The sequence below is a fragment of the Trichechus manatus genome, unplaced genomic scaffold, assembly GCF_000243295.1.
Source record: "Trichechus manatus latirostris isolate Lorelei unplaced genomic scaffold, TriManLat1.0 scaffold00114, whole genome shotgun sequence".
NCBI classification, from domain to species: Eukaryota; Metazoa; Chordata; class Mammalia; order Sirenia; family Trichechidae; genus Trichechus; species Trichechus manatus.
Window position 1 is genome coordinate 4,462,529 of NW_004444050.1, and position 25,173 is coordinate 4,487,701.

General features: G+C 43.3%; 1 protein-coding gene across 1 annotated transcript in view; it reads right to left on the reverse strand.

Moving 5' to 3' along the window:
• The window catches only part of GLI3 (GLI family zinc finger 3), a 326,741-nt gene that overhangs the window by 226,111 nt on the left and 75,457 nt on the right, over positions 1-25,173 (reverse strand). The window contains exon 2 of the mRNA XM_004383958.1: positions 13,029-13,271. Coding sequence (XP_004384015.1) covers positions 13,029-13,271 — 243 coding nt within the window. The remainder of the gene's footprint in view (positions 1-13,028; positions 13,272-25,173) is intronic.

Sequence of the window (25,173 nt, forward strand, 5' to 3'; positions counted from 1 at the left end):
GGCTCCAGAAAAAGTCAAGGTAGGGGCAGATACTGTATTATTCTGCTGACATGTGAAAGCTCCCATTATTTATATAGGATATTCTTTAGAGAGTTCAAAAAATGAATTGATGCTTGATTCTACGCAGACAGCCTGTGTTCCAAAAGCCACCCCTCCATCAAAAGGACCTGGTACAGGGGAAACAGAAACACAGTGGGGAGACACAGTGTAACAAGATAGGGCAAAGGGCCACACCCGGGCCTCCCTGTTCTCTCTCTCAGGCCCACCAGCCTGGGCCCCCCATTCTCTCTCTCAGGCCCGCCAGCCCAGGTCCCCTGTTCTCTCTCTCAGGCCCGCCAGCCCGGGCCCCCCTGTTCTCTCTCTCAGGCCCGCCAGCCCGGGCCCCCCTGTTCTCTCTCTTAGGCCCGCCAGCCCGGGCCCCCCTGTTCTCTCAGGCCCGCCAGCCCGGGCCCTCCTGTTCTCTCTCTCAGGCCCGCCGGCCAGGGCCCCCCTGTTGGAATTGGCAACTGCCTGATCCCCCAAAACAGAGGAGCATGGAGAGAAACACGAGACCTCCTCATAATTTAGCTATAAAACCAAACCAAACCAGTCGCCGTTGAGTCAATTCCAACTCAAGGCAACACCATGTGTGTCAGAGTAGAACTGTGCTCCACACGGTTTTCAATGACTGATTTTTCACAAATAGACTGCCAGGCCTTTCTTGTGAAAGGTCTCTGGGTGGATTCGAACCTCTAGCCTTTGGGTTAGCAGTCAAGCACTTAATCATTTGTGCCACCCAGGAAATCTAATTCAGCTGTAAACAAACAAAAAAATGGATGTCGAGGAGATTCTGACTCATAGTGACCCTATGAAAAACCAAAAACTTAACCTGTTGCCGTGGAGTCGACACCAACTCATAGCAACCCTATGGGACAGAGTAGAACTGCCCCACAGGGTTTCCAAGAACATCTGGTGGATTCGAACTGCTGACCTTTTGGTTAGCAGCCAAGCACAGCCAGGGCTTCCAGTGACCTTATAGGACAGAGTAAAACTTCCCCATAGGGCTTTAAAGGGTGTAGTCTTTACAGAAGCGGACTGTCACAGCTTTCTCCCATGGAGCGGCTGGTGGGTTCAAATCGCCGACCTTTTGGTTAGCAGCCGAGCTCTTAACCACTGCATCACCAGGGCTCCAATGCAGCTATGGGCAACTTCAAATTCTCTGGGGAAGGATAAACTAAAGATAAATTTCTTATTCTCTCCCAGAGCCACACCTAGAGCACAGCGATTGCAGAGTCGCAATGACCAGCACCAAGCACCAGCCTTTGCTCTCCCACACGGGGCAAAGCCTAGAGGAGGAGTGTGGTGGTCAGAACTGCCCCCGGCTCCACGCCTCTCCCTCCAATCCCTCGCCCCATCACAATGGTCTGGCGTCACCAGGGTTCCAGCACTCCTTGATGCGACTAGACCCAACTACTGCCACTAGTCAGGCCCTTGCACAGGTCTGGATGCTGAAAGGCCCTGCCGGTTCCTGGAGGCCAGCTGCCATTTTAAGGCTGAACCTATTGGGTGTGGGGCACTGGCTAAAATTTGAGTTCTGGAGCCAAACTGTCTGGATTCAAACTTTGATTCTGCTACTTCTTAACTTACACTCTTATTGTTACAACTAACTTACCCTTATTGTGCATCAGTTTCCTCAGCTATAAACGGGAAAATCCCCACGCCTACCTCATAGGGCTGCTACAGGGGTGAAACGAACTCAAGAGCAAAGCCTGGGGCATAACACATGGCTACAAATTCCAAGAGAGACGGATCCATTCTCACCTGGTCCACTGGAGCAGCTGCTAAGTCACTCCCTAACACCACACTCCACCAGCCAGAGATTTCTAAAATATAAATCAAATCACGTCACTCCCTCAGGGGCTTTCCGCTGGCCTGTAGGATCTGGCCTCAGCTCCCTCGAACCTCATCTGCTCCCAGTGTCCCATGCCCTCTCCAGCCCGCCCCACTAGCCTTCTCTCTGCTCCTGGACCTTTGCCCAGCAAACTTCTGTAAGTGGAATGCTTTCCCCTTAGATCTCCCCAGGGCTGACTGCTTTTTGTCATCTGGGTCTCAGCTGGAAAGGCACCTCCTAAGTGTGGCTTCCCCTCACCTGACCACCCAGTCTAAGGGACGTTACCCCAACTCGAGCCCCTCTCCAGCACATCCCCCTTTTATCTTCCTCGGAGCTCCACCTGCCGAGGCATTTGGTGTGTGTCTCCTCCCCCTGGAGGCTGGCTCCCTGAGAGCAACACTCTGATCTCTCTTGGTAAAGCTGTATCCTCAGGGCCAGAACAGTGTCTGACTCATAGCAGGCTCTCCAACAATGCGTGGAATGTTTCTACTGAGTATAAACACCATGAATCTTGCACCCAGTGGAGTAAGACTTGAAAGAGGTCACATCAGGGGTGTGATCAGAAATGCTAGGGACTCCATATCATCAATCTGAGGCAACGTGTCAGATACAAAGACTTTTAAAGTATCTTATCCCTCTGAATATGATCATCATTAATGGGGGCGGTGGTGGTTCAGTGATAGAATTCTCACCTTCCAGCGAGAGAACCGGGTTCCGTATCTGACCAGCGCACCTCATGTGCAGCCCCCACTCGTCTGTCAGTGGAGGTTTACATTTTGCTGTGATGCTGAACAAGTTTCAGCGGAGCTTCCAGACTAAAACAGACTGGGAAGAAAGGTCTGGCGATCTACTTCTGAAAATCAGCTAACAACAACAATAGTTGATTCCGACTCATAGCAACTCTATGAAACAGAGTAGAAGTGTCCCATAGGGTTTCCATGGAGCAGCTGGTGAATTTGAACCACCAACCTTTTGGTCAGCAGCCAAGCTCTTAACCACTGTGCCACCAGGGCGCCTATAAAAGATAGAGGCTACATAAAAATGCATCCCACAGACATATATACATTAGACAGAGCAGTGCACATTTCAGCAAAAGAGTTGACCCATTTGGTCCTGTCCTTGGTCCTGTCCATTGCGTTAGGCTGGGATCACAGTCCTCACATGACAGAGAGGGTCATAGATCCCCAGGCAGGGGGCCGGGTCACAGGAACACTATATCATATTCTGTTATGACCCGGGGTGGGGAGGAGCATGACATTCCTTGCTTAAAAGGGAAAAAGAAATGTGAAATTTTGCCAGATTTGAGAGCAGCCTTATTCAACAAAAGCAAACCAAGAGGAGAGGTGGTGTTTCTTAGCACCCCTTGCCCCACCCCTAACCCCTGTAGGCTATTCTCTGAATTACCTAGGAAATAGGCAGGAACCTCCTTTTATTCCACTCACCAGCACAATCAGGATGCAGATTGGGGTCCCCCAGAGCTCCAGGTAAACACCCAGCTTCCTAGAGTGGGCTTCCTGTGACCTGCACAATGCCATTGATTAGCCCTGCAGCCCCCCACGGGGAGGATTCAAGTGTCCTCTCCCTGGTCCTGCCATCTCCCCTCAGATTCTTCCAGTCCAGGCCAGACTGGGGGGGCTTACTCCACCAGTGAAGGGCTTTGTTCTTCTTTTTCCCTGGCAGTGTCAGCTACTGGATTTCCCAGCGAATTCCACTTTGTTATTTCTGGCCCCTATCTCCAACCTCACCGTGCCCCCTTTGTACAATTTCTCGAGCTCGACTGATGTTAGCGGATTTGGGAGCTTTCCAGTAAAATGAAACTCAAGGATTTTTTTTCCCCACTGTGAATATTACCTTTACAAGTTAAAATGTGTCTGAATACGGAATACTTCTAATTCATTTGAAATTAAACCAAATTTATTTCCGGATGTTAGGGATTTGTAGTTTGAGATCTAGACATTGTGTTACCGGGGTGACCTAATACTGAAAAGTTCTGCTGTTTGAGAACAAGTAGAACTGGATTTTGTTGTCTTTGGGGAAAACGTGACTGCCAACGCAAGGGGAACAGCAGCACGTACTTGAAGACCAATGAAATGGCAGCTGGAGAGAGCGCAGGGAAGGTGCCGTGATGGGAACTCACACCAGCATATCCCAAGGAGGCGGGGGAATCATATTCTCTCTGGCAAAGAATCTCCTCATTAGTAACAGGGAACACAGTTACCCAAAGGGCTATTAAAAAATTCAAACAGCCATGAAACAAGTCAGGTAGCACCGGATGCACAAGACGAATAGCTCCCCACTGCCCTCCAACAGGTAATTCATGGGTGGTGCAAATGGTTAACACCCTGGGCTAATGGAAAGGTTGGAGGTTCCAGTTGCCCTAGAGGTGCCTCGGGGAAGAAAGGTCTGGCAATCTACTTCTGAAAAAAAAATCAGCCAATGAAACCCTATGAAGTATTTGTTCTACTCTGACACACATGGGGTCCCCCTGAGTCGGAATCGCCTGGACAGCAGCTGGCTGTGGCTCTCAAATAATAAGAAGCCCTGATGCCTGGACCCCTTCTTGAAACCTGTCCTTCAACCACAGAGCTTTTTCTCAATTCTTTAAAAGTGTCAGGTTCTCCTTCACGCTCTAAGCCTTTGCAAATGTTCCCCTCGGCCTAGATTACGCTTCCTTCGCTTCTTTGCAATAAACCTTAGTTCAGATGTCACTTCCTCCAGGAAGCCTTCTGGCCTCTCTAAGTCTGCGCCAGGTATTGCTCAGTCTCTTCGGAGGCTTACTTTGTATTGACCTTTTGTATTGACTTATCTCAAACAAACAAACCTGTTGCCATCGAGTCGATTCTGACTCCTTATTACCCTGTAGGACAAAGCAGAACTGCCCATAGGGTTTCCAAGGAACAGCTGGTGGATGTGAACTTCAGACCTTTGGTTAACAGCTGAGCTCTTAACCACTCTTAAGTCCCACTAGCCTGAAGCTCAGGAGAGGCAGGGACCACGCCCACTGTGTTCAACATTGCCTAGCACTTAGGAGACACAGGATAAGCACATATTCAATTAATGAATGACAGAATTAACAAAAAAATGAATAACTGAATGAAGCCAACAGAATCATTATTAGTTTTATTCTAACAAGAAGAAGCTCATCAAAAACTGAGGTTAATGGAAAGCCTAGACACCCCCCACCCCCCGCCCAAAAGAAAGAAGACATGAGGAAAATGAGGAGAATTCATTTCAAGGGAGACTCAAAGGTTACTAAATTTAAAAGCTAAAAGAATCAAGGAAGATGGCCCTATGTGTGTCAGAACAGAACCTGGTTCCAAAGACGTCTATGAGAATCCAAACTATGTCAGAACATAGGAAAGACAGAGCAATAAAATGCCAGATTGGTTACTCTATATTAATCCAAACTACGAAAAGCACAAAGAGAGGAAATCAAGGCTTTCACTAAGGATATGAAGATGCAGCACCAATTTATAGGTACAAGATCAAGAAAGCTAAAGCAGGACAGGAGATGCAGCTTTCAAGAGACATCAAAGGTAACATTCTTTAATTATACAAGAAAAAGGAGAAGGGCTGAGGATAACGTTGCCTCTAATAGCAAATGGGACAGAAAGCTCTTAGCTGATGGCTATGGAATGGCAGGGGTTGCCGGGTTTCTCATGCTTTACTCTAAGAAGGAAAGAAAGAAGAAAGGAAAGAAGGAAGGAAGGGGGTGGAGGGAGGCAGGGCACGAGCAATTAAAAAATAAGTGCCACTTTTGTTGGCTGGGTGCCAAATTAGAAAAGGAAAATAAGTAAATGGAATCTAAACAACTGGATTCATGATCCCATATTGGGGTGTAGGTCAGGAATTCCAATTAACATGGGCTACACACATACCTGGGCACTAACAAGTTGGGATGTCACCAGAATCGTGAATTGCCTAGAGGTTACTGAAGATAAGAAAAATCACTGAAATCTGGAAAAGGGCAAACAAATATCATCACGCTTATCTCATCTACAGGAAAAATATCTACTTGCTGGATTTTAGATGGGTGTCAAAACATGTAAGAGAGGTGGATCACCTTTGCTAATCCCACAGTATCTACAATCAGGATCCTCATCTAATTCTGTGAATAAATAAATCACCAACTTCTTCCAAAGTACCCCAATCCATCTCTGTATGGATTGCTGTATGTGGAAGCAAACATTTTGATGTTTTAAAAATGTACTATTTACAAGTGTATAATGTTCCATAAAGACCTTAGAACTTGCCTACTTTCAGAAAGGATTGGGTAACTAGGTTTGGATCAGAGGTGGTGTACAATAAGCAAATGGTAAAACAGAAGCAGACAGGTCAAAGTCTCTTCAAACTGCCAAGCAGCCACCCCTGATGGGCAGTGAATGCCTGGAACTTCATCTTGGGTGTGACTGCAAGCAAGGAGCCCAGCAGTTCCCACCTTCTCCGTTCTACGACGGACTGATGAGCACACCCAAGCCTGCCCCAGGAATTCTGATGGGTACTACAGCTACATCCTGCCCCGGACAAATTAGGTTATTCTAAAGGAGAAAAACAAAAACGAAAACCAGTTGCCGTCAAGTTGATTCGGACTCATGGCGGCCCCAAGTGTGTCAGAATATAACTTAGTTCCACAGGGTTTTCAATGACTGATTTTTCAGAAGTAGATCACCAGGCCTTCCTTCCAAGGTACCTCTGGGTGGACTCAAACCTCCAAACTTTCGGTTAGCAGGTGAGCACGTTAACCACCATTTAGGCTAGTGTATATGGATAATACAAAGAAGTAGCTGCTTGTTAAATCAAAGCGAAAATTACATGTCTCCTTGGTGTCCAGGGTAGGAAAAGAACCTTTTAAGAAGACTTTTAAAGGAGGTAGGTCTTTAGATGGGAAGCATAAGCTAAAACTGAAGGCAGGGAGGAAAGCAAAGAACTGTTCCAGGAGGAACGACATTATGAGCAGAGGCAAGAAGGGAATGGACACAGCAGCCTGAGCGGGAGGCCAAAGGGAGCCTAATCTGCCCGGTGAAGAGGACTGGGCTGGAAGCAGTGGGAGGAAGGGCTGGGCCAGGGGATGGGGCATGGAGAGTGCCAGACGGGCTCACTTATTCTCTCTAGAAAATATGGCCTCCTTTAGCCTTTTCTATTCCTCAACCTAGGTAGTCTTCAAGCTTCAACCTGGTCCCCCCTAGTGAATATAGCCCCAAAATCAAATGGATAAGATCAATAACTAATTTTTCCAAAGGCTACAGTGTTTCTCCCACCATTGATCCCCAGTTTCACTCGCTGTCCCCCAAGACCAACACAGAGAACCACACACAGTCACATCAGGCGCCAGAGTAGTCAAGATTCATTGACAGGAGTCAACTCTGAAACAGTAAGAATTATACATCCCTGAATTCCTACTGAGGCACTGGTGGTTCAGTGGGAGAATTCTCGCTTTCCATGCAGGAGATCTGGATTCGGCTCCTGGCCAATGCAGCTCATGTGCAGCCACCACCCATCTGTCAGTGGAGGCTAGTGTGCTGCTATGATGCTGAACAGGTTTCAGCAGAGCTTCTAGGCTAAGATGAACTAGGAAGAAAACCCAGGTGATCTACTTCTGAAAATCAGCCAGTGAAAACTCTATGGATCACAAAGGTCCGATCCGCAACTGATCATGGGGACGGGGGATGACCAGGCAGCATTTTGCTCTGTTGTGTGTAGAGTTGCCAACTCGACGGCAGCTGACAACGACAAATTTCTACTGCTTTTTTTCAGTTAAATTGCAATGTAGCTCCTAAAAAAAATCTATAAAAGCAGCTCATTGTTTCTGGACTTAAAACATTACCTCTGGATTGTAAATGAAAACAAGGAATGTCATATTGGATTTCGAAGAGAAGGACGAGAATAAGCAGGGAGCTGTTCTTAAGTTCACAAATAAAAAGTTTTGCAAAGGTTCATGGATTGGTTTGGATTCCCTCACTCCAGCTCCCCCTGCCATTCAAGACTTACAGCCAAGAAAGCAAGATATCCAGCCAAGCCCCTAGCGTATGACCCAATGTCAGCCTTTTTGGTTAAATAATCTAATTTCCTAGGGGGACCAAAAAAAAAAAAATCTGATTGGCTCATCAGTTGTTCTCCAAAGAGGTGAAAGACATGCAGGCTGAGGCTGGAACAGTGTGTGCAGGGAACTGTCACTGCCTCTGCTGCTTGGTCAACTCCAAACCGCTCATATGTGCCTCGTAGGCATTTTTGTCTCTCACAGTCTCAAGATGACACTCCAGCAGTTAAGAGAAATGTGAGCAGGTGCACCTATTAAATATGTAAAATACACATCTTCTCTTCCACCAGCTTAGAAGATGTATTTCTAAGGGGTGTAGGAAGTCACCTAATATAAAGACAGACAGGTAGTGAAAAAAACTTCCATGCATTCTTTTAGCACACAAAGATGTAAGTAAGCTCTGCATAGCAGCTTTCCCCAGAAAATAGATGCAAGCCAATTAAAAATTCAGTTTCTTTTCTTTAAGCTAATTCCTCAGGTTTTGCTAATTAGCAACTAATAGCTCTGTCATCTGAGCTGGGAAACATAAGGAAGAATACCAGTGGTATGTTTTCAATCAAAACATTTTCATGGAGCAATGAATCATATTTTCCATGAGAAATCACTGCCTGGGAGCTGCTGGGGGCAGAAGGAAAGCAGTCTGCACACAACTGCAAAGGAGCCTGAAATTTTAGAAAACGAGGCATCTTTCTAGGCCTTTATAAAGCCAGCAGGGGCTCTGACACAACCAGTAAATCTAGAAACTCCACACAAAAATCCCTGTAGAAATAGTAACGAAAACGAGCCTCTTCACAGTAAGACAAGAGACCACGAAACACATGTTTTCTGTAACAGGGAAGAAAATAAAAGTTAAGTGTCGGCCAGGGTACAGGAATGCTTTAACTATTATGTCACCTGCCTTTGTGAGTTTATAAAAGAAGAAACGCACCATAGTAAATGAAGGCAGGGGTGGGGTGATGGTGGTTTGAAAGCGCTGGCTACAGATAGAGCAGGAGCAGAATAAAATTGCTGAGAAAGCTTTGGGCAGGAGACATGGGGTTTTTATCCTGACTTGGGTACAAGCAGATCAGGCCTCCCAAATCCAGCCCCTCCCATGCTCTGCCAAATTATAAAGTGCTAGTGATCTCGTAGCAGCGAACCTGTCAGCACCGCAACATGTCTGAGCCACGCGGCTTGAACGGCTTCTTTCTTGCCTTGATATACAGCCCATCCACAGCTACCCTTCCTAGGAGAATATCCCCCAGTGCCTCCCATGGGGATTTGATTCCAAACATATGCTGCAAATGTTTGAAGTGCCCGCTGCCCGTAGATTTTCTTTCTTTTTTTTTATGTCAAACTCACAAAAACGTAAAACACTTGGAATCCTGCCTAACTAAAATTTGTGAAGATGCAACACTGTCTACCCAAGTATCATCAAATCTTCTGCAATAAAAATTTTACAGATGTCCTTCTGAGAGAAAAAGAACGATTCTCCCTTTACCAGACTTACAGGAAGCCTGCCCACACTTTTGAAATACAAAGTTAGTATATATAGAAGCACAAATTAGGCATCTTGAAAAGTCCACATTTTCCAACCACAGAGAAACGAAGGGACTGCTATGTTTCCACATCCAGCTACACTGGATTACCGGAGTCTTGGTTTTTCTCCAGTAGAGCCAGCAAACAACTCAAGGGAAGAGGATGGTCTACTGAGGTGTTTCTGAACCTTGAGCTACTGAAGTCTGGCCATGAACTTGTGTTATTGAGTGTTGCAGGACTGATACAAGCTTGACCCTCAAGGAACAAATCTGATCAAAATTTTATATCTCATTTTTAAAAAAGGGTATTTCTTTTATACACTAAATATTTTTTTATAGTTTTTCAACTTCAGCATCAAATCAGCATTAGCTTTATCTGGATGATTATACCCACATAAAACAGATAGACTGTACTACAAAGTACCTAAAAAATACTTGCTATGGTGAACCATAATTAATGTCACTGAATTGTACACACAAAAAATGGGGACATGACAAATGTTTTGTTATGTACATTTTTACCACAATACTTTTTTTTTTTTTTAATACACTTATGCTGGTAGAAAACTAAATAATCTAACAGGGCTCTAGAAAAAGTACAGCCATATCCTAGCTGACTCTTTGAAGGTTAGTTTAAAACATCTTTAAATTATTTAATATGAATAAATAATCCTGTGCCTTCTGTTATTAAGCATATATTAAGTTTGTATTTGAGTTACATACAACACTTTGTAATAAGAATTGATAACGTTAAGAGTTCTCAAACTCATTTAAAAGCTTTAAAACTACTTCACTTACAAAACAGAAAAAATTAGTCAATCCACCTTGGTTCAGTGAGAAAGGATTATGTTCAGAAGGTCACAGGACACAGTTCTAACCATGCCAAGGTTTACAACCTTATCTCTAATCAGTGTTTATAGATGACAATGATCTTGGGGAAGACATGAGTGGGTCGGGCAGAGAAAAACCAGTCTACACTGAACCAAACAGCAACAGGCACAACATCTGACTTGGTTTGAACAGTAAACTAATCACAGAGAGTTGATGATGATGATGATGGGAGAGAAGGAACAGGAAGATGAGGAGGAAGGAGGAACAGGAGGAATAGGAGGAGGAAAAGAAAGAAAAAGTAAAAGAAAGGTGGTAGAAGGTGAGGCAGAAAGAAGAACCATCTTAATAATTTTGAGGAACTTAATTACATGCCAGAGATTATAGTAAATATTTTATTTGCATTGTCTCATTTAACTCCCACTAGAACACCACGGAGTAGGCATTAATACTATTACTCCCATTCAACCATTAGGAAATAATTCTCAGAGGGGTCAACACACTTGGCCAAGGTCACACAGCTAGTAAGTGGCAGAGCCACAACTTAAACCCAAATCCCCTGAGACCTCAGCCAACCTCTAGGCCTCCCTGTCATTATTATTATCATTATTTATGTAATGATATCATTTATGTATGATCAATTTAGAGAGTAAGTTGGGATGGTGGGTCAAAATGACATTTGCCATTTCTTTATATAGGTTATAAGTTATCACATAACTTTATGTGATAACTTATATTTTTATGTGATTCTTACATCAAATAATTTTTATGTGATAACTTTTTATGTGACTTAATACGGTGAAAAAATCTGAAGGATGACCATCTTCTTGGTGGTATGTCCCCAAAACTGAGTGACAATGAATGAATCCTAGTCCCACTAAGAGCGCTCCAGTGTCCAATGTTGTATTTCCACTGAGCGTCCAAGAGATGGGTCACACACACACAGAGGAGAGAAGATGAATGAATGTCCCAGGTGTGGAGAAGCCCAGCCCCACAAACGGCAGGCAAAGGATTCAATGGGGAAACCGTTAGAAACAAACAAACCCAGAGAGCAAGCTGCAAGCTGAACGGCGCAGAGAGAAAGTTAACGGTTATCTGCCTACTTTCTTCAGCCAAAAAAGAAGTACTCATCAGCTGTCCTGACTAATTAAATACCTCACTAATTGGTGGGCATCTGGGCAGGAAAACAAAACATAAATATGAGGTGGGAGAAGTTTGTCCTCATGCACAAGGACAAAACAACGCAGGCAGCTTATGGCTAATAGTCTAGACTAGATTTTTTTTTTTTCAAGTAAGCATAATATTAGGGAGTATAAAGATAGGTAGAAAATATGTAGGACTCCCTCACATTTTCTGCATAGATATTTAATGGAGACCAACAAATAACACAAGGTAGAAAACCTGGAAATATCCTCAAAGAAAAATCCCACCAATGTTATTTTAAACCTTCATGCCTAAAAGAAAATAAAAATAAAACGAAATAAACCTTTACCGAGGGAAGGAAAAGAACGTGCAACTACATCTCTTCTTCGTTCCTGTACCTTTAGCAATAGGACTTTTTAAACAGGAACACCTCTTTTGAAAGAGAAGTTGGGGCCTTTTAAAAAAAGCTTAGACGAATTCCTAAAAACCTTTTCCTCCATGCTTCTGACCACTTTAAAAAACTGCTCTCTCCGCTTAAAAAAATAATGTATCTTCCATTTTTTCAACAATATAATCTGGTCGGGGAAAAAAGCAGTTGCAGAGACTTAAGGTTGTGTGAGGCTCTTTGATCTGCAGCTTGATGAGTGAACATCCCCCTTTGCTGCAAGCCAACTAACGAAGGGATGAAATTAGCTTTTATCCTGGGCACTTTCTCGAGCAAAAAAACATGCGCTAATCAGCTGTCCTCACTAATCAGTCATCTGGCTAATGACCTTTTGCCTTCACACACTAAAATTTCTGAATGATGTGGAAAAAGGGAAACACAAACCAGTCCCCCTCTCTGGAGCTCAATGGATCATCTGGAATTGGAGACTCAAAGGTTAAATGGCAAGTCTGTATCCTGGCTAGGTGATAAATCTGTAATCAGGAACTGCAAGCTTTGGCACCTCAATATGAGCTTCGTTGCTCCACCACCAAATTATATAGTTTTTAACTAGAAACAGGCCAGAGACAAACTCAACTATTATATTTTTGTTTATGTTCTGCCTTTGGAGAAAATCATCATATATTTGAGTTCAGGAGTCCTAGTTAATTTCTTAAACTGTATTAATGCTGAAGAAAGAGCTTCAGAAGTTTCCAGTATGCTAGTTAGCGACAAGCAGTGCAGAGAAAAATCTTCTGCATTAAAGAGTTTCGCACTGATTTGTTCAAAGAGGTTTGTTCCTCCTCAACAATTACGCAAAAGTCATAATTGGGAATAGCTCCTGGTAAAGACCTCTCCTAGTGCAGCCCATTTAATAACTCCCCACCATCAACCAGTTTACCTCCTGCAGCATCTACCTGGGTAGAAGAAACTCGGTTCTAGTTCCCAGGAAAAGTGCATGTGGAATAGCCACAAATGGGCCACCTTCCCATAGGCTGCCCCACTGAGCCCTGACACTGCTTAAGGATTTTTTAAAAGGTCAGGAAGTAGAAGTAAGAAGAAAAGTGGAAAGCAAAGGAAACATTTTTACAGATTGTTTTTGTTGTTTAATACAAACCAAATAATGAATTCAGACAGCGTGCATGCACGTGCACACAGGTACACACGCGCCCACACACCCTTCCCCGCCAACTGGCATTAAGCACTTACGGTAGTGAGGCTCCATGTACCCATTCCGGGGGTCCATGGCAAACACTGTCCCACGGTAAGGGACAGAGGGCTCAGCCAGGTGCGGGATGGACCCATGGATCTCCTTCTTGATCAGCGAGGCCCTCTCGTCGCTGGATGTGGAAGGCTCCTCGCTGATTTTGCTGAGCCCCTGGACACTCTGTGGCTGCATGGTGATTGCGTTTCTTCTCTCTCTGTGATAGGTCTGTCCAGGACTTTCATCCTCTAGAGAATGAAGGACAAGGAAAGACACTGTGATCCACTATAAGGAGCAACTGAAAACTAGTAATAAATTAGGTCTCCCTCTGTAACCCCTTCCCACCACCACTTTAGAAGAAGCCTATTTCTCATTCATGGCAACTTCAAAAACTACACTGTGATGGGATATTTGTAAGAAAAAATTGCTTATGAATAAGACTCCAAAATACAAATGGGAGGATGAAGGGGAGCAGGAAATGAGACTTAAGTTGAGATGTAGGGGGTGAGCAAATTATCATCACCAGCTTACAGCTGAATTTGCCAGTGAGGCTTTTAACCATGGACTTGCCAATGTCCCTGCAGGTCCCATGTAGAACTGAACATTTCTCCAGCCTAAAGCCTGAGATGGGAGGCTCTGGCTTCCCTTTCTCTGCTGGAGGAAAGAGCGTCTGGGGTAATGACAAGTCCAGCCACCCACTGATGTGCTGGGTGGCTCTAGGTGGTGGTATAGGTTCTTTGTTCTTCTAAGGATGATGTGTTAGAAGGGGATTCAGAAGTTGGTGTTTTTGGTTTTCAAGTCAGATTTGGTAACTCACTGAGAAATTTCAGAGAGTCAGAAATGGGGCGGAAAACCCACTGGGTACGGGGATAAAGGTGTCAATCGTGAAAACCTACAGTGCCCAATGGAGATGGTTCCTGCTTCTAACCATACCCCAGAGCTGAGACCGAGGGTAAAAAACATGTGTGGCTGGAAGTCCAAGCATGAGAAGGCTCAGTGGGCGAAGAATGCAGCCAGTTATGTTGATAAACGCGCATGCTTTAGTGGGACCCATATTTCTTCAGATAAGTAAGGAACAGCATGTTGAAATTCCACATATATTTGGTATTCCAGCATCTGCTACTTTAGTTCCTTTTGATCTGTAAGATCTTTCCATCTATCCACTATGGTTGTCTGCAAATGTGATTGGGTGACCTTTCTATAATAACAGATCAAAGAACTAATACATAAAATTAAGCCAAACTGGCTATCTGAATCTGCAACAAGTGGACGATTCATTATTAGTATCGTACACACACGCTAAGCCAAGTACTCCCAAACAAGCTCTGCGTGTAATCAACAGACTGTGCTCTGGCCGATAAGTGCTGATGGAAACAAAGCTGTTAGGTCACTTCTTACACATCTAATTTAAAAACTATATTCCATTCCTTAGTGGAAAAAAAAATCCTTTGAGCCTAAGCAATAATGATATTTTAGATAGACAGACTTTGAACACATCATACCCAAACATATAAACTGATAGCAAATATGTCTAGCTCAAAGACCCATAAGGAGGACAACTATGCTCTAGTAGTTTTATACCTCTTTGTATAAATTCAACAGGAAGTACAGCTATAAACACAAATATGTAAAATATAAACTAAAGTAACAGCTACTGCTTTGTGTTGACTGATGACTTGAACTACCTAATGCCAGAGCAACTGCAGTCTTTCTGCCTATGTCTGGGACTTGAAGAAATAAGCAATGTACTTTTTTTCAGGCTAGCAAATGACTTGCAAAACAGAACAGACACAATGAGGTACGTTTCATCTGAATTTGCTGACTACTACCAAGAAACTGTGAAACATTATTTTAATATTGTTTTGTGCAGTTCCTCACCCCTAAACCTTATAATTAAGGGATAAATTACGAGTTTAATCTATCAAGTGACTACTAAAAAAAAAAAAAAAAAATCAGGTGTAACCCTCCATTTTCGCACGTTTTGGTCTTTATAAAGCAAGTCAAACCATGCTTTTGGTAATTTAAAAACAAACTACAAAAAAGCTTTTTTAAAAACCTGCATTGTTACTTTCCCTTCTGACTAATACTTTTAGGCACTAATCCATCCTTGGATTTCATTAACAGTGAAGTTGCAGACTACAGACTAAGGGGTTTTCAGTTATGTAAAAGCAAAAGGGTGTCAAAACACCAAGACTTATAGTAGGTTTTATAAAAATTCCTATAACCTACAAATGGCCCAAGTCATATTTTCCACTAATTTGCTCTCTATGTAAAGCCTTCTTTTCAAATATCAACTTCAAGTGAACCCTAGCTAGCAATGAGGTGCAAATTCTGTAGAATGGGACTGTCTATTTGGAAGGCTAGGAAAACTCTTTTACTGCCTCTCAGGGCTGTGGCACATAATTAGCATTCGCTGGGAAAGATGCATACAGTAACCCAAGCTCGACTAATCTGTTCCAGGTTTAAAACAGGATTTCCTTTGCTTAATCTTCCTGAAAGACATTAACTTTTCTTCTCTTAAAACTGAATCCCTATAATAAACTTAGTTTCTTGGAAACTATGTCTTTATGATGAGCATCCGAATCCAAAATCACAAATAATTGAATAATTGGCATGGTTTGGCCAGAGAGTTCACCCACACCCTCAACCTCCTAGGAGAAGGAAGTAGTGGGTGGGGGATAAAAGGGAGGGACAAGGGTCAAGGAGGGTGCCTTTTTAGCTACATGATTTTCCTAATCAGTTAACTCAACATGTGTGAATATTAAAGTTATAATAAGAAATAACCACTGTTCAAATATTTAATACAAATTAAGCCATTCCCCTAGTAAAGTTAAATGCAAGCAAGAAATTTTTTTTTTAATGTGGAAATTCTCATCCAGGAGACTTACTTCTACCGAAGTTGATGCTACTACATTTTTACCTCGCCTCCCGTCAAAAAATTTCAGCAGAGAACTAGCTCACGAAGTTTACCTCGTGAACTGAGTTGCTTTTGATGGGAATTCAGATGAAAACCTGACAGAATACACACTCCAAAATACACACAGCTATGAGCGTGAAAGCACTCTCTATGCAGTGAAAGGGAAAACTTTTCCATGCAATATTCCTGCCGGCTCTTATAAATTTAGCAACCCCTTCAGCAAGCCAAAAGACGAAAGCTGTCTAATCTTGTTGTGTCGAACGGTTCAATAAAGTTTGAGAGTCAGTGCAGACAGGCTACGCCAGGCCAAATTATTGACAGAAACATACTGTCCACCATGGCAACAAGTAGAAGTCGGCTGCAAAAATGTAAGCAAACAGCCCACTGCTTCAAGAGTATCTGCCAATAGACTTTAACAGCCAAACACAAGACGACTGTTAGTGCTTCTCTATGTTTAACAGCTGCAGGCTCTGGGGGTCAAGCTGAAACATTCAATTCACTAAAAAGTTTTGGGGAAAAATGATTTTAAATATTGTCATCATAATCCCACTCTGTACCTCCTTCCTTCTGGATATAAGTGCTCAAGTGGAAATTACAAATTCCTGCCTCCAAACAGAGAGCTCCCCAAAGCATCGTGGTTTAGAAACTGTCCCAGATTTTCCAAACTCATCCAAAAGCAACCGACATGAACTTGGCCACTCTTACTGTCATAAGCTCTGAAAAATCAAAAAGTTGCATCATTGTAAAAACTGCTTAGCAAGTTTACCATAAAGGTTTAAAGAAAGGAATCGTGCTGCTTGAAGCAGGACTTAATGAAACACTGTCCTGTACATCTGCTCACAAACTATACAATTTTGCGTTACAGCAGAGGAAATGACTTCTTTTTTGCCCACGTCTTGAGATAAAAGTTTCAGAGGATCCTTCCGATGTAAAAAAAATAAACTTGGCAATGCATCACTAACCAGGGACACCTCCTGTCACCCTAACAGAATGAGCCGTTTAGGAGCTCACGGTACACGTGTCAGCACCCCCCCTTTTTTAACACCCATTTTTAAACTGTTCCCCTAAATCCCCTTTTAATTCCATTACTTCTCTCTTTCCCCAAGATGTAGAAGACACAGAGCGTAAGGGAACAGGTAATACTCACAACTCAGTCCCCAGGCTTTGGCTAGCTACTTTCTGCAAACTTCTTCTTGGTGAGCTTTCTCTAGCTGTGCAGACCCTCTAGGAACATTCTTGGTGCCTCTCCACCTCCCTCTTCCTTTCCCTCTCCGTCTTCTCTGCCCTCTCCCTCTCCAAGGCAGCGCTGCTCCCATTAGAGGAATTAAAAGTGGTTGGAGCCATGCTAAATTTAACAAGCTCATTAGTATTCTTTCTGTGTGCTTCCTAGTGAACTCTCCCTATTCAAGCCCCTCTCTCCAGCAGAAGGGTCAGGCGGCTAATCATTAAATCAAACTAATGTCACCCTATCACAATCAGCCCGAGAGAAGGAGGGTTTATTATTTCAGTTTATGCTAAATAAACGGTTTTACAAATGGTCTCCAAGCAAGGTCAACAGCAGCTTCAATTACAAGACAAACTTAACAAGAGTTGCTATAAACCAAGTACTCTGTGTTGACTTAAGAACAGGCTCCGCTCCACATATTGCCACTAGTGGGATCGTACAGGAATGCATATTGTAAAATAAAGGAAGGGGTGAGCTTTTTTTTTCTTTGCCAGAATTTGCCACTGCACAGCGACTCCTCATTCACCTCTCCCCAACCAGCTAGCCGCTCAGCTCAATTCACCCCACACAAAGGCTGGAGCCCAGACCTCAATGGACCGAGTGAAACATGTTCAAAACTAGGCTCTCTATTGTGACTGAATTTCTTAACATCTTTTCAAAAAGCAGAGAATGCCTTGAGGCTAAAGGAAGAAACAGGCTAATGGTGAATTGGGAATTCTGAGCAAATTTCAGAGCCCTTTCCTCCTAGCTTTTGAGGTTGAAAGCAAGCTCTTTCCTTTCAAGTTTCAAAGTCCTTTTTCCTCCCGCAGTGTCACAGAAGGATTTGAAAAGAAGGTAATTGTGCTCACAGTCTCCCTGATCAGAGCTTACGTCCTATTTCTGGTATTTCGGAATACTTCTTGCAATAATAGTGCATATAGCTCAATCCCTTAACCAGCCTGCACTCTGCAATTGCTCATTAAATGAACAATTGCGGGTATAAAATGCCTTTTATGTTCAAGGTCTGGATATAAGATAAGCATTCTAGGACTCTAAATTTGGTTTACTAAGGAAACTCTCCATCATTAAATTACAAAACTGAAGTCAGAATATCAGGCTTTCCCAGAAAAGTAGCACTCAGGTTGCGGTGAGCCAAAATGAAGGGGGGAGGGGGCGGGGGGCAGGACACGAAATGTTAAAGGGGGAAGAAAAGACTGGATATTCAAATTTCTAGCCGAATGGAATCCTAACAAGAAAATAATATTTCCATGTTCAAGAAGGTCTGGGTATGCGAAACCTCATCATTTCTATACTGAATGACATAATAAAGTCATCTTCAAACAAATTAAAACACAGGATTGAGTCTCAATAAATATGTAGATCACTATTGCTGACTTCTTAGCAGCAATCATCTCCCCCTGCCTTAAGAAAAAAAAATAATCCCTTGCCTCGATAGGATGCTTTATAATTTATATCATCTCATTTGATCCTCACAACAACCCAGTGACGGACATAGAACAAGGCGTGAGGCCCGGCGTCCTGATCAGAAAGAGTCCCCATGCCCCACAGAGAGTAAGTGATGGAGTGAGAACTCCAGCTACTCTTTGCTGAACCCACACTGCCCAAATAGCAGGTCTAGAGATCTATTACTAGGTAAATTTCTGTTATGATACCTAGAGTTTGTATCGCCCTTCCCATGCCAATAAAAAAGGGGAAAAAGTAATTATATTTTTCTGCACCAAATTTTTCAAAACTCAGATACCCTCCTATGACGTTTTTGTCTACGCAAACCTACTCTTGGAAAACCCTGAGAAGAGCATGAATGACAATTCTAGGATGCTACATGAGAACTCATGGGAGGCACTGGTGGTTCACTGGTAGAATTCTCACCTTCCATGCTCGAGACCTAGGCTTGATTCCCAGCCAACGCACCTCAGGTGCAACCACTCATCTGACAGTGGAGGCTTGCACGTTGCTATGATGCTGAACAGCTTTCAGCAGAGTTTCCTGACTAAAGTAGAAACAGAGGCCTGGGGATCTCCTTCTGAAAATCAGCCAGTGAAAACCCTGTGGATCACAACGGTTTGATCAGCAACCCATCATGAGGATGGCACAGGACCAGGTAGTGTTTCCTTCCATTGTGGGTGGGACCACCCTGAGTCAAGGGCAAACTCTAAAGCAACTAACAACAACACTGGAACTCAGCATATCAGTCCCACGGCGTATCCACAAAACCTGGATTCTTTCCTTCTCAGGCTTAAAGATAAACGCATGCCTTACAGAGTGCTGCAAATCCATGCATGGCACTCTCAGGCTCAGCCAATGGCTTTTGCGTCTTATTGGATGTTTTAACAGGCTTCCATAAGCCTGAGGCCCCACCTTACTCTTCTGAACAAGAAACAAAGCATCGTTTTATGCTTGTCTCCCTATGTTTGGAAAGGGCATTATTTGATTTTTTTTCCTATTATGCATGTGTTGCATCTTGTCAGCTTTTATCTCGTGGGTTTATTTACATTTTGATATTCTTTGAAGGAAAACCAATGGAATCCAAGTGCTCGCCTCCCTGTTTCAGAATTCACCCCAAGACTTGGACCAAAAAGAGATCAGAAATGAAAAAGAGAAAAAGATAAGTATACTCATGAGCACAGTAGAATTATGCTAGGGAGAGGGAATAAAGCTCTTGTAGCTTCTAAGAACTGAATATTCCCTCTTTCCATCTGGACTGCAGTTATGTCTAGGCTCCCTTAGAATGTCTAGAACTCGGCTTCAAAAGGGAGTGAGCAAACAATGCCTTCTCTAAGAACATTTCCAATACCCCTGGGGTCAGCCACTGCCCTTATGCAGCTACACATACATCTCCCAGTGACACTGACTGATGACAGCGGAGTGCCCAGACAGATCAGGAGCGAGCGCTCCGCTTTGTGTGCAACCTTTAAACCGCGCTGCCAGGCCTGCAACACAAGGGGGCTACAGCAGAAGTGGAAGCTATGGAGAAATCCAAGCGACAACCCTCCTTCATCCAGGCAGCCCTCTCTTCCTGCAGTCAACAACCAGGAGGTTCCAGGGTGAAATGGGCGTGCGTAGTAAATGCCCTCCAATGGGAGTCCTGAGTATCTTAATTATTTTAACATTTCTAGGGTTCTTTTTGCAGAAGAACAAAACACAGTCTAGACTGACAACATGCCCCTGGTCCTTCACTGGAAACTATTTGCTCCAAAGGGCAACAGGGCAGCAGTGGATGAGTACTTAATCCAAGGCAAAATTCTTGCCTAACTCCCCAGCTGCTAAGTTTACAGAGCTCCATTCAACTTCAAAAGAGGCTCCTGGGAAAGAGAGTGGGCAGAAAAGGCAAGATGGGAATTTAGATAAACTAAAATGCAAAACCTGAAATGGCTGTCACCCCAACCCAGCAGAGAAGGCTGATGGTATGCAGAGCAAGCAGCCTCCTGCCTTTTTTAAAGATAATAACAATGAGGAGGCACTGTCTATCTGGAGAATCAGGAGCTGATAACACTATCAGCCTGTCTGAGGCCTTGCCAAGCATGCCCTGGGGCCTGCAGTGTTTCCATTCATTCTCCCTCATGCCTGCCTCTAAGCCATCACAAATAAGGAGTCTACTACCCAACCCTGCACCTGAGAGGATGCTTCTGAGTGCTGATGACAGGGACTTGGTTGAGGACCTGGGACTTTGTTGACTGCTACCCTAAGCACGCTGGGGCATTTAAGTCCAAGCATGAATCAACCAGACTAATCAACTTCCAAAATTCTAGACAGAAAGCCCTAGCCAAATCCTGCATGCACCTGGGAAGAGGGGAAAAAAAAACAAGCAGGTCCCTGAGTGGTTCAAACTGTTTGTGCCCAACTACTAACTTAAAGGTTGGCAGTTCGAATCTACCCAGCAGTGCCGCAGAAGAAAGGCCTGGTGATCTACTTCCATAAAGATTTTTTTTTAAAAATTGCCATCAAGTGAACTCCAACTCATGGCAACCCTATGTGTTACAGAGTAGAACTGCTACATAGAGTTTTCTTGGTTATAATCTTTATGGAAGCAGTTCACCAGCCCTTTCTCTGGCAGCACTGCTGGGTGGGTTCAAACTACCAATCTTTAGGTTAGGAGCTGATCGAAAACCACTTGTGCCACCCAGGCTCCTTATTCCATAAACATTACAGCCAAGAAAACTTTATGGAACAGTTCCATTCTGTAGCACGTGGGTCGCTGAATCGACTTGATGGCCACAGGTTTGTGGGTTTTTTTTTTTTTTTCGTTTTACCCTTGAGAATCTGTGAGCCCTCCTTTAAAACAAAAGAAGAGCTCCTCCCTATTTTCTGAGTGTGCCAAGATCCTTCCTTGAATTAAGAATTCTAAAATTTCGTGAAGCTTCTTCTATTAGGCTGCTATTAGTTGCTAGTTACTGCTTACACTGAGTGAGTTAATTAGTTACATCAAAGGCAGTACAATAAATTCCCAGGAGGGCCACATTCTTGTTTTATTTTTTTCCTTCTGCTTAATAGTGCGTTTATGCCTATCTGTGAGTAACAGTCTCATAAACATTTATGTATTAGGGATTTGAGAACCTGGTTTTCAGTCTTTTATAAGCAACGAATTAAGAGACTTTCTTTCTTACTTTGCACATCCAGACCGGAGCAGTTAAGATTCAATAATTAGATCTACAGCCAACACTTCAGCAGAAACAATGAAACGCCTGTTTGCAAGGCTGGAGTGTCCAGGCTGCTGCCCCTGCGGCCCGCATCCTCCCAAAGGAACGATCCTATCACTCTGGAGATCTACTTCAGCCCCCGTTTGGCAGGAGGACTCAGAGCCTGGTTTTCTTATAAAGGCACAGAGGAATAAACCACTGTGTAACAGCTTCTTCTGGCTGCACTTCGAAATTGTGGTTCCGAGGTTCGCTTCCTTCCACCCCCCAGGAGAAAGGTTCCGTTTCCTAACCTTCCTACTATCTCTTACATTGCAGAAGTGAACACAAATTTAACTGCTTTTATCTGGTATGTCAATGTTGCATGTCTCTGTTTTTAGAAGATCATGTAATGAGAAAGCCTGAGCATATGGCAGTATTATATTTTTAATAAAATTTACAGAGCATGCTTACTCCTTTGCAGAAATCAGCCCCTTTGGGAGAGCACATGTAAATATCAAGATAATACTATTATTATACCAAAGTGAGCTGGAGACTCCACCCCCAGCATGACACCAAGGAGGGGCTATAGCAAAGGCCAAGTACCCTCCCCCAGCCCGTAAAATTTCTGCAACAGAAACTCCCACTAGCTTTCGCCCACTTTGTCCTCAGCTAGGAAATGTGCATAGTTGAGTCAGTCAATAAAAGAGCTAACTTAAAGCCCCTCAACTCTACCTTTGTAGAGCGAAAGCAGCCATAAACCCACTGCCTTCAAGTTGATTCCAACTCATAGTGACCCTGCAGGACAGAGTAGAACTGCCCCACAGGGCTTCCAAGGAGCAGCTGGTGGATTCAAACTGCTGACCTTTTGGTTAGCAGCCAAGGTCTTAACCACTGCACCACCAGCAGCCATGGACAGTACTTAAACTAATGAGTTAACCAATGAGTACTATTGTTGTTTGCCCTCGAGTTGATTACCATTCATAGCAACCCCATATGACAGAGTAAAACTTCCCCATATGGTTTCCTAGGCTGTAATCTTAACGGGAGCAGAATGTCAGGTCTTTTCTCCCATAGAGCCACTGGTGCCAGGTCTTTTCTCCCATAGAGCCACTGGGTAGGTTTGAACCTCTGACCTTTTGGTTAGCAGTGGAGTGCTTAACCATTGCGCCACCAGGGTTCCTTAACCAATGAGAAATAAAAATACTATCTTTTGATTCTTGATAACTTTACCCTAGGTGAGGCCTGAGTTGGCAGCCTGCATCTGGTTATTTAGCCAGAAAGTCTGCAACTATGGCTGGTAGGAATGCAAAATGGTATACCCATTGTGGAAAACAGTAAAAAAAACTAGACACAGAGCTGCCATATGCCCCAGCAACTCCACTACTAAGTATATACCCTAGAGATCAAATAGAAGTGACATGAGCAGACATAATGCACACCTATGTTCACTGCAGCACTATTCACAACAGCAAAAAGATGGAAGCAACCTAAAGGCCCACCAATGGATGAATGGAAAAGTAAAACGGTGTACACACGCACAATGGAAAACTACTCAGCAATAAAGAGAAATGAGTTCCTGAAACATCTTGGAACATGGATGAACCTGGAGGACATTAAGCTGAGAGAAATAAGTCAATCACAAAAAAATAAATATTTTATGTTCTCGTGTTTATGAAATGACACGAACATGTAAATGCACAGAAACTAATGTTCGTGAGTGGTACCAGGGATGGACGAAGGGAAGGGAGTTCACTCTCTAGATAGTAGACATTCGTTATTTTTGCTGATGGGAAATGTAACACCAAATGAGGGTGAACTGTACACAGCTTGAGGAAGGCAAACGATGTCACTAAAAAGTACACAAGAAAAACGACCTGTTGGTAATTGCTATGGCATATATAATTTTGAAACAACAGCAAAACACCAAAAAGTATACGTACGGGTATACATGTATATACATAGGCATATATGTGTATACCAAAAAAACCAACAAACTGCCACTGAGTCGATTATAACTCATAGTGTCATACTGACCCTATAGGACAGAACAGAACCGCTCCATAGGGTTTCCAAGGAGCGGCTGGTGGATTCGAACTGCCGACCTTTTGGTTAGCAGCCAAACACTTAACCACTGTGTGTAGGTATGTATATATTTGTGTATATATATGCAGGTGTATTCATATACATATACATCTATGTGACTCTATGCACATATATTCATATACATAATAAAAGACATAAGCGGCACAGTTACACATACTTCTTAGACATAACCAAATACCTGGCGGGATTGGATTTCTGGGTTTGAAGGATTAGGACCACGGTCTCATGAGACATCTCCCGTCAATTGGCATAGTATAGTTCATAAAGTTATGTTCTACATTCTAGTTTGGTGAGTAGTATCTGGGGTCTTAAAAGCTTACAAGCAGCCATCTAAGATACAACTACTGGTCTCTACTCACCCAGAGTAAAAGAGAAAGAAGGAAACCAAAGACTCAAAGAAGAAACTAGTCTACAGGACTAATAGTCTACGCAAACCACGGCCTCATCTATGCTGAGACCAGAAGAACTAGATGGTGCCTGGCTGTCACTAATGACCATTCTAATCAAGGCCACAACAGACGGACCCTGATAACATGGGAGAAAAATGTGGAACAGAATTTCAAATACCTAGAAAAGGAAAAACTAAAAAACAGACCTACTGGACTGATGGAGACTAGAAGACTCCCCAAGACTATTACCCTGAGATACTCTTCAAACCTTAAACCAAAACTAACCCCTAAAGTCACCTTGTAGCTAAACAACAAATTTGCTCAAAAAATAATATCACCCATAAGCACCATGCTCCTTTAAAAAAATCACCTATATGAAACCAAACACTCAACTATTACTTTAAAACAAAGATGAGAATATAAGCGGGCAGGGAAACTGGATTAAGGGAAATGGGACAACCAGAGAGGAAATAATGAGAATGTCCACGCATTGTGAAGAATGTAAACAATGTCACTGAACAACTTGTGCAAAAATTGTAGAATGGGAACCTAAACTGCTGTGTAAACCTTCACTGAAAACACAATAAAATATTATTTCAAAAAAAGAACTCCACAACTTTTAAATGCTTTCAGATAATGGCTCAGATACTGTCTATGAGTGAAGAAGGAAGAGCCACAAAATCTAATCTCCCCTTAAACACATCTTCATGGCCACAGCCAAGACAGGTCGCTTTGATACCCCAGCAGGTCTCTGCTCCTCAGGCAACTGGGCCAAGTGACACCAGCTCACATCCTCCCCTCCATTGTGACAGGTAAGTATGACATAGGCCAGACCTTTCTTTTGGCCTCACTCCAGCTTCCCAGGCACATTCAGGAATACTTTATGTCCCAATGCCAAGG